The sequence below is a fragment of the Geotrypetes seraphini genome, chromosome 1 (genome assembly GCF_902459505.1).
Source record: "Geotrypetes seraphini chromosome 1, aGeoSer1.1, whole genome shotgun sequence".
Lineage (NCBI taxonomy): Eukaryota > Metazoa > Chordata > Amphibia > Gymnophiona > Dermophiidae > Geotrypetes > Geotrypetes seraphini.
Window position 1 is genome coordinate 264,237,573 of NC_047084.1, and position 17,512 is coordinate 264,255,084.

Sequence of the window (17,512 nt, forward strand, 5' to 3'; positions counted from 1 at the left end):
ATGTAACCTCTTCTCTTACTTCAAAAGTAGCAGCAGTGTGCTATGATGGCAAGATAGTAAGGAGAAATTAATAGAAAAAAGCACCAAAATGTAACTAGCCAGCTGTTGGATTACCACAGGAAAGACACATTATCAAATGTGGAGAAAAAGCCTCATATCAATACATATTTTGGTAGCAATCACCTTGGATTTCAAGCTGTTTACTTGCTTGTCATAGGCATAAAAAACTCCACACATTTAAATGTTCATCTCACACTGGGCAAAGCCCACCACAGTACACAGGGGATAAAATTAGAAAGCTTTCACTTAGCTCCAAAGCGTGGGGTGTACCGACTTCTAGTGTAGTTGTTGTAAACCTTAAACAGTATGACACTCACAGTCACCATCCATGCTGAGCTGGCATCCTACAAGAGCCTTGTTTCGCCGTTGACCGACTGCCTTGGGGATTTTACAACTGAAGCACAGCTACAGACTGAGGGCTTCAGTCAGGGATTTTACAACTGAAGCACAGCTATGAACAGAGGGCTTCAGTTGTAAAATCCCCAATGCAGCCGGTCAACAGCAAAACAAGGCTCTTGTAGGATGCCAGCTCAACATGGATGGTGACCGCAAGTGACTGTTTAAGGTTTACAACAACTACGCTGGAAGTCGATGCACCCCACGCTTTGGAGCTAAGTGAAAGCTTTCTAATTTTATCCCCTGTGTACTGTGGTGGGCTTTGCCCAGTGTGAGATGAACATTTAAATGTGTGGAGTTTTTTATGCCTATGACAAGCAAGTAAACAGCTTGAAATCCAAGGTGATTGCTACCAAAATATGTATTGATATGAGGCTTTTACTCCACATTTGATAATGTGTCTTTCCTGTGGTAATCCCACAGCTGGCTAGTTACATTTTGGTGCTTTTTTCAAATAATTAGTTATTTTGTTACTATTTGCGATTTTTTTCAAAGGTAGAAAGAATAAAATCTGATCTCAGTACTGAAAAAATTATGTAGTTAACTCTGGAGTTAAATACATACATTTTTCTCTGTTAAATTTAAGGCCAATCAATACTTAGCCTTTGGTTCAACATTTCACATTCAGCCAAGAGTTACACATGAAGCTAGAAAAGGGAAAGACTGGAGGTGGTTATTAGTGTGATATAACAACCTGATAATGGCAATATTCAGCTTCTATTAGGTTAGGCTTATCCCATTAAGCAGCACTCTGTTAATAATTATCCTAAATTAAATGGATAAACTCATCTAATCCCTTCTTTTATGAAACTGCGATAGCAGTTTCTACCGCGGAGAGCCGCACTGAATGGCTCGCGCTGCTCCCGATGTTCATAGGAACTCAATGAGCGTTGGGAGCAGTGCAAGCCATTCAGGGTGGCTCCCAGCACTAGAAACTACTATCATAATTTTGTAAAAGGAGGCCTAAGTTTAGGACTGCACATTTGTTAGTTGTACTTAAAACTGACAGTGAGGATAAAAATATGTACTGTTAAAATTTCTAGATAACTAAATGGATATCTTTAAGCAGTGGCTATCCCACTGAATACTGACCTTCCTACTCCTACAAAACAGCTGAGGATGGAACCCCAGCATAGAATTACACATTTCTTCAACATATACCTCTTTGTCCCATATTGTCATAGATGGGGTGGGTAATTTTCAGTGCTACCTAACTAGATACCACAGGATGAGACTTGCACCCCCACAGTTCCTAACTATTGCTATATAGTTTAACTAGGTGGCTAAATTTAGCCATTTAAAAACTATGCATTCCTAGGGGAATGTTTAAAGTCAAGGGGAAAAAAAACCATTCAAATCTATGTGAAAATCTTCATCCTGCAGACAAAACTAGGGCAAAGTACAAGGGTGGTTTTCTACCTGCTTACTGTACCTTACAGCAAAGGTTTCTAGAGAAATAATCTAGGGTGAAAGTTGAAAAAAAATCTACATATTTTGCTGACAGGCAGTTGAATGGAAACTATCCTCATAATATGAAGAAAACAAAAGGTTGCAAAACACGTCTTACTGCTTTTCTCAGACGAGGTGTGAAATATCTGTCCAAAGCAATGCACCTTACACCCTAGTAAGACTACACTGACTTATTATAGCGCTTACTCCAATTAAAAAAAATATTGAAAATAGCAAAAAGTTAGGTAGAAATATCCTGGTGACTAAGCAGTCATACATTTTTATTTCTTAGGACATATATGGAATATCATCTGTTCAATCACAGCATGCCATTCAGTAACTTTCTTTTTTCTTAAACTTCCCATTTTTATTTATCTGTTATCACCATCTGTTTACCCAGATGCACAGCAGACATGCACAGTCTTGTTTGGAATGAAAGCAGCCTGGTACCTCTTATCCCCTAAAGCAGTGGTTCTCAACCCTGTCTTGGAGGACCACCAGCCAGCTGGGTTTGCAGGATAGCCCTAATGAATACACGTGAGAGAGATATGCATATAATGGAGGTGATAGGCATGCAAAACTGGCCCATGCATATTCATTAGGGCTATCCTGAAAACCTGACTGCCTGGTGGTCCTTCAGGACAGAGGGTTGGGAACCACTGCCCTAAAGAGTATATGGCACATAGGAGACAGAATGGGGTGGGCTAGTGGGGCCAAGGCCCCAACAATATTTTGTTCAATGCAGCATGAGTACATGGAGAGTTTGCAGGTGGAGGTTTAGATTAGTTTGTTTGGCCCTTCCAAACAAAAAGGTGTTCTGTTGCCCTTGGTAATGCATATTCATCCCCCTAAGGAACGTACCAGAAGAAAAGCTTCTGAAAGATTGAAATATCATTTCAAATATTTCTAGAATAGAAGTCAGTGAACGTGCGGGGAAGGATTTCATTTGAGTCAGACTGAAATTTTTTGTTTTTTTTAATTAGGAGAGAGCACACTCTGGTGATCTGAAGCAGCACAGCGTAATGTCTTGTACAGATGAATATGGACTGCTGTGCTTCCTATACAATATCAATAAATAATACATGTGAAATTCGGGGTACTATTTTTTTTTTTTTAAAAATGGGGTCACCACTCAGTGCACTTAAGAAGCAGCAGCAGTGTACGTCTATACTTTTAAAAGAGAAGGGGCATAAGAAAAACAGAAGCCAAAGCAAGTGATCTGTATGGGACAGTTCCAGTGCTTTCCATTCTGAAAGATAACGTGAAATGGCCACATCCTTGGACCCACCAAAACGTAAGCCTCTGTTGAAATTATTGCACTTCAGACTGTGGCTATAATCTGCCCTTACTCTTTTCCTCAAAGTGTCTTAAGTCAACAAAGCCCAGTTGGGTACATCGTCATGCAATGACAAATCTGTGCTTAGCATTCTTCCCATGATATGGTCAGATCTCTTAGTTCTTCAAAATGAGTGACCCATGTGAGGTTTGGTCATGTTGGTCCAGTGTAACCATATGGATGTTGAAGAAGAAGATAATTATGGCCAGGTAAGACATGTGTGTGGTAGTGTTCAACCAAGTTTCCTATATCGGAAAACATAAAATCTCCTTCAAGGTATACCTTTGAGTCCTGCAAGAGAAATAGAAAAAACCCCAAATGTCAGCAGCATTACATATAGGGAGTAACTTTTTAAGCCATTTTTTGCACGAGAAGCATGTATTACATGCAGAAAATGGCACCTATAAAATTGTATGGGCAAATAAATGCATAAAAAGTAGATGCATGGAAAGCTGCACATAGATATTCCTGAGGGTGTAGTTTGGATGGAGCTGGTTGAGAATTACAATGTATGGACATATTTTATAAAATACTTTACTACAACATGGCGTTCTTGCACACATTTACATCTGGTTTGGAGAACATAAGAATTGCCATACTGAAGGTCCATCAAGCCCAGTATCCTGTTTCCAAGTGGCCAACTCAGGTCCCAAGTACCTAGCTAGATCCCAAGTAGTAAAACAGATTTTAAAGAATAAGCAATGGATTTCCCCAAGCCATCTCAATAATGGCCTATGGACTTCTCTTTTAGGAAACTGTCCAAACCTTTTTAAATCCCGCTAAGCTAACTGATTTCACAACATTCTTCAGGAACGAATTCCAGAGTTTAATTACACATTGGGTGAAGAAATATTTTTTTTCGGTTTGTTTTAAATCTATTACTTAGTAGCTTCATCACATGCCCCCTAGTCCTAGTACTTTTAGAAAGAGTGAACAAGCGATTCGCATCTACCCTTTCCACTCCCCTCAGTATTTTACAGACCTCTTTCCTATCACCCCTGAGCCAACTCTTCTCTAAACTGAAGAGCCCTAGCCACTTTAGACTTTAGTCTTCCTATTCCTTTTATCATTTTCATCACTTTTCTCTGTATCTTTTCTAATTCTGCTATATCTTTTTTGACATATGTCTCAAATTGCAGGGCAGCATGTATATATGCTATTGAAACTGGCTCTGGGTGCTTGTTTATAAAGAAACACGGGCCCTTTTTCTGATGTGCAATACATTTTTGCATTTTCTAAGCATTAATGGCAAATATTAAGATTTGGTAAGTACAAAGGCTGGGCAGAAATTAGATGTGAACCCCACAACCTCTGGGTGCTGTGGCTGTAGCTTTAAACACTGCACCACACTCACAGTTTATATATTACATACAGGTACTTATCTTGTACCTGGGACAATGGAGGGTTATGCGACTTGCCCAGAGTCACAAGGAACTGCAGTGTAAATTGAATCTGGTTTCCCTGACTCTCAGGACGCTGCACTAACCATTAGGCTACTCTTCTATTTTATCAGCAAACTGTGCAAGGAATATGTACATAAATCGGAGGCATACAGAAACAGTGCCTACATTTACATAATACACTTGCAGTGTGTGTATATGCGTATGGGGAGTTTTGATATACATGCACACTTTATAAGATATACTTATACGAATGGAAAGGCATAATCAAAACAAACATCTAGTCGCCCAAAGTTGGTAGCGTCCAAAGTCCATTTTCAAAAAATACGTCCCAAAATTTATTTATTTTTTTAAAATCATCTACTTCTACATCCAGCCGTTTGATCGTCCAGACTGCTAGTACGTCTATCTTTATATTACATTGTCATCCAAAAAATCGCCCAAGTCCCAAACACCTAGAACCAGACCTTTTGGCTGTGGGAGGGTCCAGAAAAGTGATGGACATGCCACCCAGATATGGCAACAGAGTAGTGGGGCACCTTACAGGCACTGCTGTGAACTTTACAAAAAGTGTGCCACATAAACATCTCACCAGAGCTCCCTTGCAGGTCATGGTAAGACCTCCCCCCAAATGGAGGCAGCTGCCATGCTCCCAGACTTGGGTATAACAATGGAAATTCAGGGGCAGCGAAGAAGCCTGCCTTAAGAAGCAGACAATGGAAGGCACAAAAACTGCTATGGTGATTTTTGACTGCTGATGACTAGCTTCTTAGGTTGTAATAACAGGGCTGATTGGGTGGGGTTATGTAGAGACCCAACAGCAATCTGATCAGGGGGAATGGATGCTCCTTTTGGGTCTTTGGGTGAGGTCATGTAGAGACCCAACAGCAATCTGATCAAGGGGAGTGGATGCTCCTTTTGGGTCTATGGGTGGGGTTATGAAGAGACCCAACAGCAATCTGATCAGGGGGAATGGATGCTCCTGTTGGGTCTTTGGGTGGGGTTATGTAGAGACCCATTAAGCAATATGTTCAGGGGGAGTGGATGCCTCTGTTAAATCTGTGGGTGGGGGTTATGTAGAGACCCAACAGCAATCTGGTCAGGGGGAGTGGATGCCCCTGTTGAATCTGTGGGTGGGGTTATGTAGAGACCCAACAGCAATCTGATCAGGGGGAATGGATGCTCCTGTTGGGTCTTTGGGTGGGGTTATGTAGAGACCCATTAAGCAATCTGATCAGGGGGAGTGGATGCCCCTGTTGAATCTGTGGGTGGGGTTATATAAAGACCCAACAGCAATCTGATCAGGGGGAGTGGATACTCCTGTTGGGTCTGTGGGTGGGGTTATGTAGAGACCCAACAGCAATAGTCTTGCCATCTGGCCTTCTGGTGTGGATGGTTGATTGTGAGATGGGTAGGGTGAGAGAAAGTACAGAGTGTGTATGCATGGTGCATGTATGGGGAAGATATGGAGTTTATTTCCTCTAGGGTTACCTGAGGGGTGGGAACTGGCAGGCTCAGTGCAAGGGGGAGGCAGGGAGGATGCAGTGAGTGGAGGGATTGTAGGGGGTGGGGAAGGAAGAGATGGGGTGGGAGGGAGTCACCTCTCAGATCTCTGATTTTAATGAACCTATTAATGACTAGGAGTCTGCAGAGAGTTTTCTTCATCAACGTTAAGGGGCTAAATTCATCATTCAAGAGGCAGTCGTTGTGGAGGGAAGCATAAAAGTTAAATGCAGTTATGCATTTGATTCAGAAGACCTACTTTGAAAGGATGAACATTTATTGCATATTTCTGGACAACTCCAGAAAGCTACCCTTGTGATGAGGGAATAAGCAAAGTTTTAAACATTTTATGAAATCTTTCAGTTTGGTTGACTTTTAACCCCTATGTAAGCCATAGGCTTGGAAGTATATGTTCTCTGCACATGCTCACGTTTTCTCATGCATTGATTACATAGTAGTAGATCCTATATTTATATCTGGCGCTCTGGGCACAGGAATGGCTGGACCATAATCCAATTTAGGTCTCAAACTCGCGGCCCGGGGGCCACATGCGGCCCGCCAAGTACTATTTTGAGGCCCTCGGTATGTTTATCATAATCATAAAAGTAAAATAAAACAGTTTCTTGATCCTATGTCTCTTTAGCTATAAATTACAATATTATTATTAAGACTTAACCAAAAGGAAAGATTTATAACTATAAAGAGTTTTACCTCATGCAAAATTGTTATTTCTTTAATACATTAACTATTTTTTTTTTTTTTGAGGCCCTCCAAGTACCGACAAATTCAAAATGTGGCCCTGCAAAGGGATTGAGTTTGAGACCACTGGTCTATAAGGAAGTTGGAGCAGTATGAGACCTGTTATTGGAAATTAATATAATATGCTTGTATACCGCAGCTACCTCATTTGACACACAGTTAAGCTCTGGAATTTATTGCCAGAGAATGTGGTAAAAGCAATTATAGTAGCTCGGTTTAAAAAAAAGTTAGGCCAAGTTCCTGGAGGAAAAGTCCATAAACCACTATTAAATGAACCTAGACCTAGGGAAAGTTGCTACTTATTCCTGGGAGTAAGAAGCATGGAATCTTACTTATCTTGGGGATCCTGTCAAGTACTTATGATCTGAATTGGCCATGGATGAAAACAGGATACTAGATTTGACAGATCTCTGATCGTACTCTGTATGACAGTTCTATGTAACTTAGACACAGAGGAGTTGAAAGTCACACAATATCTCCCATCTGTTGAACATAGTTCTCTGTATAAAGCTGTGTTATAGGCTCAGTATCATTTTAGCAGTCTCTCTTTAATCTGTTTTCATCCTGGCAGGGCATCTAAAAATGAATTTTCAAAATAAAAGAGGAGAGGGACTAATAGCTCATTTTCCCTTCTGGCAATACTACTTTTTGTACACTCAAAAATAATCTTGGCTTTCCCTGATGATTTATTACAATGACTTGTTAACCTTCTGATGACTTAACTTCCTGCCATTCATACCTTTACTGTCTGGCAGTTGCTAGCTCTTGCTTTTCTAATAATTTCTCAATAAAGATTAAGTGAAGCTTTTTGTGAAACCTCTTGGTAAATTAATGCTTAACTCATGTTAGCTTTAAAAAATATTTTGGCTATCTTGAAATGGAACACAAAACAACATACAGTGCTACTAAATCTCCCATCCACTAAAGATCTTCACTACAAATGAGTTTTTCACTCCATGCTTACCTTTCTAGGAGTAAAAACTTGGAATGGCCTTACAGAAATGACCAGAACTGAACCTTGCCACATCATCTTCCGAAGAAAACTGAAAACCCATCTGTTCGACACTTAAATCTCCTGCATCCTCTCCTCTTCTTCTCCCCTCCCATCCCCACTCCCCCTCTTATCTCTCCCCTCCCCTCCTTTCTCCCTCTCTCCCCTCCTACCTATCTTCCTCCCCTCTCCTCTCTTTAAAGTCGCCTTGAGCCTGTATAGGTATGAGTGATGCACAAATAGAAGATTAGATTAGATTGTGATATTCAGCTTAGAATTTGAACTGACCTGTTCAAAGATTCTGTAGTTTCTAACCTTTTCTGAAAGTGTGTCCCAAACGACCAATACCTGTACAAAAACACAGTACAGCATTAAATTTAAGACATGAGACGTTAGATTCATTGCAAAGTAACTGACTAAAACAGCTTAGTAACTCAAAAATATTTTAATCTTTTACTCCCTGGGTTGGTTGGAGGAGGGATGCTGCAGAGCCCCTGGGGAGTGCTGGAGAAGAGAAGAAAAAGACCCCTGGCTGAGGTCTGTCCCTGGGATGCACTGGACTACAAGAAGTTAGGAGAAGATACTAAAAAAGGTCCCAGGATAATTGTGAATGGGGGCTCACAGAATCAGATCCTGTCCCGACTCCAGCTGAGGTCCCTATTTACTAAAGTGCTGTAAAGTTCTGTATCTAACCTACAAATTTAAAGTGCATTAGATGTAAAATCTCTGTGGTAAGTGTAAGTGTACGTGTAAATGAGCGTGTGCGTGTATAAATGTATGCTCCGGAACACTTCATTTAGCAGCCGCCCATCTAGGTGGGAACAGGAAGATGCTGCTGAATAAAGAATTCTGGGGCAGGCCGACGGCAGAAGTCTCATCTGGTGGATGCTGCGCCGCGGCTGCCAGAACATTTTAAATAATAGCGATCCGGGGGTTAGGAGCGGGCGGGCAGGTGTGGGGAAGTCCGAAGCTGATGGTGCCGCAGGGTCCCACTGGGGGGGGGGGAGGAAGGAAGGAAGGAAGAGGAGGTAAGGTTGGGGAACTGAAGCATTGGCAATTTGGGGGGAGGCCATGGCCCTTGTGGGTCCCCCCCCCACCATTCCGACACATATGCATACAAACATACTCAAGTTTTTCAATAAGACAAAGGAGGACAGGTAGTCACATTTTAACAATCAGTACCATTTAACTGTGATGTGTTATTACCTTTCCTGGCTTTGTGTTAGAATTCCTAATACAATATAATCCATTCAAAGGGATACCTCTTGGGTTAGTGGCTTTGAATATCCTGGAACAAAGAAAAAAAACAAACAAACATCTTTCAGCTAAATAAGACAAGGATGGATAGAGTAAGAACTACAAAAACATCTGTCTGAAGCACTGCCTTGATAAATATTTTCTCAATGCTAGCATCACAAACATTTCCAAAAGTTGCATGATGCCCATAGTGCCAGCATTGTATGGGTACAAGAAGCAGTGTGCTGTACTAGGTTTGTATTGCAGTGCCCCCCTGCCCCTTCCAAGATATGAGTTTCAGGGGGGAGAGGTAGTGTAAAAGTATTTTGGAACATAATTTTTAAGAATTTAAACTTGGAAACCCTCATACAGTGATCTAGTTCTTGACACCAGTTAGGAGTGAAGGAGTAGCCTAGTGGTTAGAGCACTGGGCTGACAACCAAGGAAGCTTGGTTTCAATTCCACTGGTACTCCTTATGATCTTGGCAAGTCTCAATCCTGCTGTCTCAAGAAATACATAGGGCTCCTTTTACGAAGCTTTAAAGCGCATGACTTTTAATCACATGCTACCCCCGCGCTAAAACTATCGCCTGCTCAAGAGGAGGTGGTAGCGGCTAGCGCGGCCGGCAGTTTAGCACGTGCTATTACCCACATTAAACCGCTACCGTGGCTTCGTCAAAGGAGCCCATAGTGTACTTGAATGTCTCGCTTTGAGCTACTACTGAAAAAAACTGTGTGTGAGAAATCCACAGAAATAAAGTAGAAAAGTAAAAAATAGCTAAATTGCCCTTCCCTTTTACAAAACCACGCAAGAGGTTTTTTAGCACCGGCCTGTGCGCTGAATGCTCTGCGCTGCTCTGACAGTCCTATGCGCATCGGAGCAGCGCAGAGCATTCAGTGCTAAAAACCTCTAGCACGGTTTTGTAAAAGGGGGGGTGGGGAGTTGGTTCTTTTATGCAACAACTGAGTAATGCTAAGCAAATTGTACGACTCCATCAAGCAATGGCAATATCGGGAATGCTGATAAAATTCTAGATATTTGGAACAATTTCGGAGATTTAAACAACTTCCTAATTGCATACAATGCTATTTAACCATTTTGACAACAAAGACATCTCAACCAGGAAATGGCACTAAAGTGTTTGTGCATGTGGTGTGTCTTTTCTTATGTTAATACCTGCTCCATATTTTAAAAAAACACTTCAGCCTCGTTGACTCATTCCCAATGTAGTCAGTTAAATCTGCCCACAGGTGTATATAGCTGAAACATACCGTTATGAATTAAAACAACTTTTTAATCTGAAGTTGTTTCCTCTGTGATTTGGTACTTATCACACAGGTCAAGACAACTTTTGTTTTAAGTCATCAGTAGAGCTCTAAAGTTTCTGCAGTGCCTATTGGGTTGCTGGGTAGCTGCTACATTTTCACAAAGACTCTGATGGATTTCATTGGTAGGAGTATTGGGGTGTTTGGCATTCAGAAGCATTTCCCAAGATAACCAGAAAATACTGCAGTGTAACACAGTTAACAAATTCCATTCAGAGTATGCATAACACTACATTCTAGTGCCTACACCAGTTTCTCAACATCTTCAAGCCAAGTATCCCCTAAGAAGTGTGATTTGTTACCAACAATATTACTACTTGTGGGAGAGGAAGTGACGTCACCGAGAAGCATGGCTGGTTAATTCTCGAGCTCCGGAGGGGCTCGATACAGTCAGTGTTATAATACATCTCTACGGAGAGGTGGGAATTCAGTGGCCGGTGATTTGCACTCGTGAATGGATGGCGAGTAGGAAAAAGCTGGCAAAGTTTCAATACTCAGCAGCGGGGAGCGTGAAAACAAGATCGCATGCTGTGGAGTCCCCGACAGCCTCGGTTAACATGGCGTCGCAAGCGGGGCCTAAACAAGCAGGATCACAGATGACTAGTACTGCACAGGGAGACAACTCGATGGAAGCGACTTTGGAACGATGGTTCCGGGACCTTAAGGAGGAGATGGTGGGGCTCCGCGCTGATGTTCGAGTGGCCTTAGCAGAAATAAGGTCGGAGGTGAGCGAGCTGGGCACCCGGGTGACGGCGACTGAGGAACGTCTAAATCAGGTGGAACCTACAATACAGGCCTGTTCCTCGGAACTGCACGTGGCGGTATCCCAGCTAGATGAACTGCGGAGTCAAGTGGAGGACTTAGAAAATCGCTCGAGACGCCATAATTTACGCTTTAAAGGAGTTCCGGATACAGACCAATACAAAGATGCGAAGACTGTAGTTAAGGATTTTTGTACAGATCTGCTTCGGGAAGAAGACCGGGAAGACATGAGCCTTATAGTCTTGCAACGGGCTCATCGGAGCTTAGGTCCAGCGAGGGGCTCGGGCAATAGAGACATCATTGCATGTTTTGGTGATTTCCCGCTAAAAGAACGGATTCTTCAAGCAGCCCGGCGCCATCCTAACTTTACATGGCAGGGGATAGCGGTGGGGGTCTATCAGGACTTAGCGGCGGCGACCCTCCAAAAACGTCGCGCATTCAAAGACGTGACTCAATTCATGAGAGCCGAGGGCTACCGATACCGCTGGTTATTTCCATTTGGCCTGCTAGTTACAGTAAACGGGAAACATCGCCGGGTGGATTCCTCAGTGGATGCTTGGATTGCATTGAAGGAGCTGGGATGCAGAATGACGGGGGACAGAAGCGATCGGGGCCCTGCAGGAGAGGAGGAAGAACTGAGACCTGGGAATGGGGAAGTCCCATCGGCGAGCCCACAGCCGTCTACATCTGGCACTTGAGCAGCTTCACTGTACCAGGACTGGACAGTTCTTGATTTGTTCCCATACAGCGGGGGGGTTATGGGGAGCGGAACGTTGGGGTTTGGGTTCTCTATTATATTGATAATCCTCATGGGTATATTTGCAGAAGGGCGACATGGTTATATAAGGGGGAGGGCAGATGTTGCTATTGCTTGTACTTCCATAGGGGAGTGAGTTGACCTTTCCCTTATTTATTGTTAATGCTTTGGGCATAGAAATACTTGACTGCTGGGTGTACAGAGAGTGAGGATGGTATGATGGTAAGGGAGAATGTGAAGATTGTCTGGGAGGGAGAGCATATTGGGAATATGTGTGATTTCATAGTATGTTAGAGTAGTAGTGATTTATTTTTGCTGAACGGGTTGCTTGCTTATACAGCTCTCCTCCCCCCTGTATGGTACTAATGATTTTAATTGGTCATATAGGTGGGGGTGACGGGGAAATCTGATTATAGTTTTCAGATGTATCACTCTGGGCTTTGTTGAGGGGAATTAGTTAATGATAGTTGGTTCATTATGGGGATATTTCCTCCCATACGAGTTACTTACGATTTATGTTATAGAGAGACTGCAATGTATGTAGAGATGCCTTATATTAATTATATCTGAAGGGAGGAAGCATGAGTGTTCATTGTTGAAACATTGGGGAGAGGGGGGGAATGGGACATTTGCATGGAATGTTGGTGGGCTTGTAGAGATAAGAATGTGATAAAAGCTGAGCCTCTTGGCTATGACGTACATTTCTCATATGGCTGATTCCAAAATAGACGGATCAGCTATTAGGAGGGGGGGGGGCGGGAGGGGAATGGCTGTTGGGAGGGAGCAGACCAGGCAGAAGAAGGACGGGAGTGGGGAGCCGGAGATTCTCATTGGATCATGGAATGTTAATGGGTTAAATAGTCCCGGTAAACGGAGCTTGGTGTTTCGGGAATTGACACGTATGAAATGGGATATATGTTTGTTACAAGAGACCCATTTGAGACCCCGGGATGTAGGCCTCCTTCGAAGACCACAATTTGATTTGATTTGGACTCATCAGGGAGAGGGGGCTACCAAAAGAGCGGGAGGGCTAGCAATACTGATACGAAAAGGGTTAGGCTTTCAGGTGGAACATACATTCCGGGACAAGGATGGGCGATGCTTGGCTCTGCAAGGAGGGCTGCAGGGTCACCAACTGACAATTATTAATATCTACGGCCCTTGTTCAGCTCAGGTTGCCTATTACAAGGGACTTAAGATTGAGTTAAGATCATTTGTCAAAGGGGCTGTCTACCTTGGAGGTGACTTCAATGTTCCCCCGGATCCAGTCTTGGACCATTCGGGTGGGGGGCGTAGATCCCTAAACAAGCCTGCAAAGGCATTATGTAATTTAATGCACTCACTGGGTTTGGTGGATTGCTGGCGCTTGCTTCATGGTACTCAGAAATCGTTCACATTTTACTCTCATGCACAACATATTTATACTAGACTCGATGGAATGTGGATCCATAGAAATCAGATGGGTGGGATCAGCCGGGCTGAAATAGAACCGATGCATATTTCTGACCATGCCCCAGTTTGGGTGGCCTGCACTGGTATGTTGGAACAAGGTGGGCGTAAATACTGGAGGCTCAATGAGTCGCTATTGGGCTCCACGGAGGTAAGCGCAGCAGTGGAACGCACTATCCTTGAATATTTGGAACAAAATGATAATGGGGAGGTAACTGATGCGGTTTTATGGGATGCTCTGAAAGCAGTAGTCCGTGGAGAACTTATTAAATGGGGGGCTAGATACAAACGAGCCAGAACCCGAAGATTTTTACAGCTACGTCAGACGTTGATAGGGTTGGAACGGCTACATCAGGACACAAAGGAGACCGAGGTTTTGATCCAATTGCAGAGGGTAAGAGATGAATTATATCAATTCCAGGTTGATGAACTGGACAGGATTCGATCCAGTTTTCGTATTCAAATTTATGAACACAGCAATAAGGCTGGTGCTCATTTGGCTAGATATATTAAAATTAAGCAGAACAGGGCTACAATAACATCGATACGGGGGGTCAGGAGGGGCGATCTAAAAGTGACGGACTCAGAGATCAGGGGTGAGTTTTTCTCATTTTACTCTTCCCTATATAGTGCTCCGGACATGGCACATCGAGATGATCAGGCTGCTTTTCTTGATTCCCTTCCATTACCGAGATTATCGGACTCAGATAAAGCATACTTACAAGAACCGATCGCAGTGGCGGAAATTTCGAGAGTGATTAATCAGTTGAAAAATGGGAAATCACCGGGACTTGATGGATATACGGGATGTTTCTATAAACGGTTTTCCGGGCAGTTGGGACCTTTATTGGCACGGGTAGCGAATGGAGTAACACAGGGAGCACCCCTTCCGACTACTATGGGGGAGGCGGGAGTTACCATACTTTTAAAACCGGGGAGGGATCCCTTAACTTGCGGGGCTTATCGTCCCATCTCGCTCCTGAACATAGATGCAAAAATATTGGCTAAGGTACTCGCTCTGCGTTTGGGGAAAGTCTTGCCATCTATAATCCACCAAGACCAGGCGGGATTTATACAACGTAGACAGGTGAGCGATAATATTCGGAGGACTCTTAATCTACTCTGGGGTGTTGGTCAACGGGATGATAAAACGGTCTTGGTGTCGGTAGATGCGGACAAAGCCTTCGATAGGGTTCTCTGGGGATTTCTTTGGGACGTCTTGGATCGTATGGGACTGGGTCGGACTTTCATTGCATGGATCCAGGCTTTTTATGCAAAACCACGGGCTTGTCTACGCATAAATCAATCTTATACCGATTTTTTTTCCCATTTTTCGAGGGACCAGACAGGGGTGTCCGCTCTCACCGCTCTTATTTGCTCTTTCTATAGAACCATTGGCATTGAGTATTCGGAACCATCCTTCTCTGAGTGGGTTTGAGCTCAATGGGGTTGAACATCGGGTAGCGTTGTTTGCGGATGACATTTTACTTTATGTGGGACAGCCAGAGGTCTCTTTTCCGCATCTTATGCAGCTTTTTGAGAGGTATGGAAGCCTCTCTGGGTTCAAAATTAATCTGGATAAAACAGAAGTTTTGAATTTGACACTTACGCCTTCTGAGGTTGAGCATATTCGGGGGACCTTTCCTTTCCGATGGGTGCAACATGGACTTAAATATCTAGGCATATACATCCCTAAGGATCTAACCCAGATCCATGAGAAGAATTACCTGCCACTTTATCAGCGAATTCGGACTGATATTCAAAGGTGGCATGGACTTTGGTTATCCTGGTGGGGCAGGATAGCTTTAGTAAAGATGAATGTGCTACCAAGGTTGCTGTTCCTGTTCCAGACATTACCAGTGCAGGTCCCAGCTCGGGAGTTGAGGGGGATTGGGAAAACATTACGTAATTTTATCTGGCAACGTAAATCCCCAAGGTTATCCCAATCTCTGTTGTGGGCGGATAGATCGGCTGGGGGGAGGGGACTGCTGAATTTGGAATGGTATTACCAATCGGCCCAATTGAAATTGATTTTGGATTGGGAACTGGGGGAACATAAAAGTGGGGTTCAGCTAGAACAGGACCAGGGGGACAGTATGAGGTTGAACCATAGGTTGTGGATCTCTGGATCCAGCCGTTCTTGGATTTCAAATATTGCTAATCCCTTTGTAAAACATTTGGCCATGGTGTGGACCAGAGCTCGAGCCCAGTTGGGTAATGGAGCATTGGTCTCATCGCTGGCTTCAATACAATTTGAGCCCCAATTTCAAGCAGGGAGTGATAACAGGGTCTTTCATCGGTGGGCCCAGAGGGGATTGAGGGTCTTTAGAGACTTGATAGGGACCACAGGGATCTTACCTTTTGGGATGCTCCAGAAGAAATTTGATTTGCCAAGCCGGGACTATTTGGCTTATTTTCAGATAAGACATTTTTTGCAGGCCCAGGGATGGGGAAAATCTCCCAGTGTCGAACGGGAATCTTTTGAGAATCTTTGGTTGCTGCTTAGGCAGGTGCCCCGGCCTTTATCAGTGTTGTACCAATATTGGAGAGGCCATTCGCCACTTATACCATCCTTTCAGAAACAATGGGAACGGGATATAGAATTCTCCTTTTCTACTACGAACTGGGAAGTTATATGCAGGGAGGTGTCCCGGGCATCGACTTGTGCTTTGATCCAGGAGAATGCGTACAAAGTGCTCACTAGATGGTACTATACTCCTGAGCGTTTACACAAAATGTTTCCCGGGACGCCAGCTCTCTGTTGGCGTTGTGGGAAACAGGTGGGTACTTTTTTACATATTTGGTGGGCCTGTGATTCTATTGGACCGTTCTGGAAGGCTGTTGCCACTACCCTGTCTAACCTGTTGGGGGTTCAGGTGGGGGTTACGCCGCAATCGTGTCTTTTGGGGCTCTATAATGAGAAAGAACACCTCTGGCAAACTAAATTGTTGCGCTGGGGTCTCGCTGCAGCTAAATGTCTCATAGCGAATCACTGGAAAAATACTGCAGCCCCATCTCCATCGGCATGGATAACGAGATTCCTGTCTATCGGACGCATGGAGATATCGGTGGCTACTCGGCGTCACAAACTCCTGTCCAGGTCTTTTACCTGGGATAAAATTAGAGATTCACTGAACACTCTGTAGAGTCTTGATAGTTATTTCTGCCTGGTCTGCTCCTTGGATGGAGCGAGGGTAGGGGAGGGGGGATTTCAGCGGGGAAATTGTAGATGGGAAGCTGTGCATTGCAAGGGGATGGGGGGGGATTTGGGGGGGTGATTTTGTGTGAGGTAGGGGCATTCTTTACTTTTGAGCATTTCTTGCAGCTGTTGATTTTGATGTTATTGTGTCTGCAGCTTGAGATTCATTGTGCATTGTATAATTTGAAAAACTTGAAATAAAAAATTTAAATATTAAAAAAAAAATATTACTACTTGTATAAACTAACTATTCAATTTGTAAACTGATTATCCAAATCCACGTTTCATAGCATTGCCAATATAAATGTCCAGTTGACACAGTCAAAAGCTTTCTTCACATCTATGCCCAAGAGCATAGCTTGGGTCCCACCTTTCCATGCTGCCCATATGGAATATAAAGCCATCTTCAAGTTTCAAGTTTATTATAAATTTGATTAATCGCTTATTCAAAATTCTAAGCGATGAACATATCAGTAAAATTACAAAATTGAGGGGGCAGAAAAACAAACAAAGAACTAAACCTTACAAAACATATTAAAGACTAATTTTACAACCATAATAAAACACGAGGAAAGGATGGGAAAAGAAATACAATTTGATTGATGGAAAAGAAGACAATTATGGGAAAAAACAAAAGGAAGGGAAAAAACAATGAATCTCAGAGAAATTCTGGAATTGGAATGAAACTCCTAGTCGGGATTTCTAATTATTAAATGCGTCTTTAAAAAGAAAGCTTTTTAGTTTGCTCTTAAATTTATCCAAATTGTTTTCTTCCCTCAAGTAAATAGGGAGGGAATTCCATGTTTGAGGAGCTGTAACAGAAAAGATGAAGTGCCGCCATGTATTAATAATTTTGAGTGAGGGGATAACTAGTAAATGTTGATCATTA

The 17,512-nt window shown here is 43.0% G+C and overlaps 1 protein-coding gene across 1 annotated transcript; it reads right to left on the bottom strand.

Annotated features, from left to right (window-relative positions):
* Positions 1 to 2,862: 2,862 nt before the first annotated feature.
* Positions 2,863 to 9,340, bottom strand: SH3BP2 (SH3 domain binding protein 2). Its single transcript, XM_033959595.1, has 4 exons — positions 9,315 to 9,340; positions 9,101 to 9,182; positions 8,183 to 8,242; positions 2,863 to 3,532 (listed from the first exon to the last, which is right to left on the bottom strand). Exons 1-4 carry the CDS (start codon positions 9,338 to 9,340, stop codon positions 3,395 to 3,397), a joined length of 306 nt encoding a protein of 101 aa, XP_033815486.1. The 3' UTR covers positions 2,863 to 3,394.
* Between the last annotated feature and the right edge of the window lie 8,172 nt (positions 9,341 to 17,512).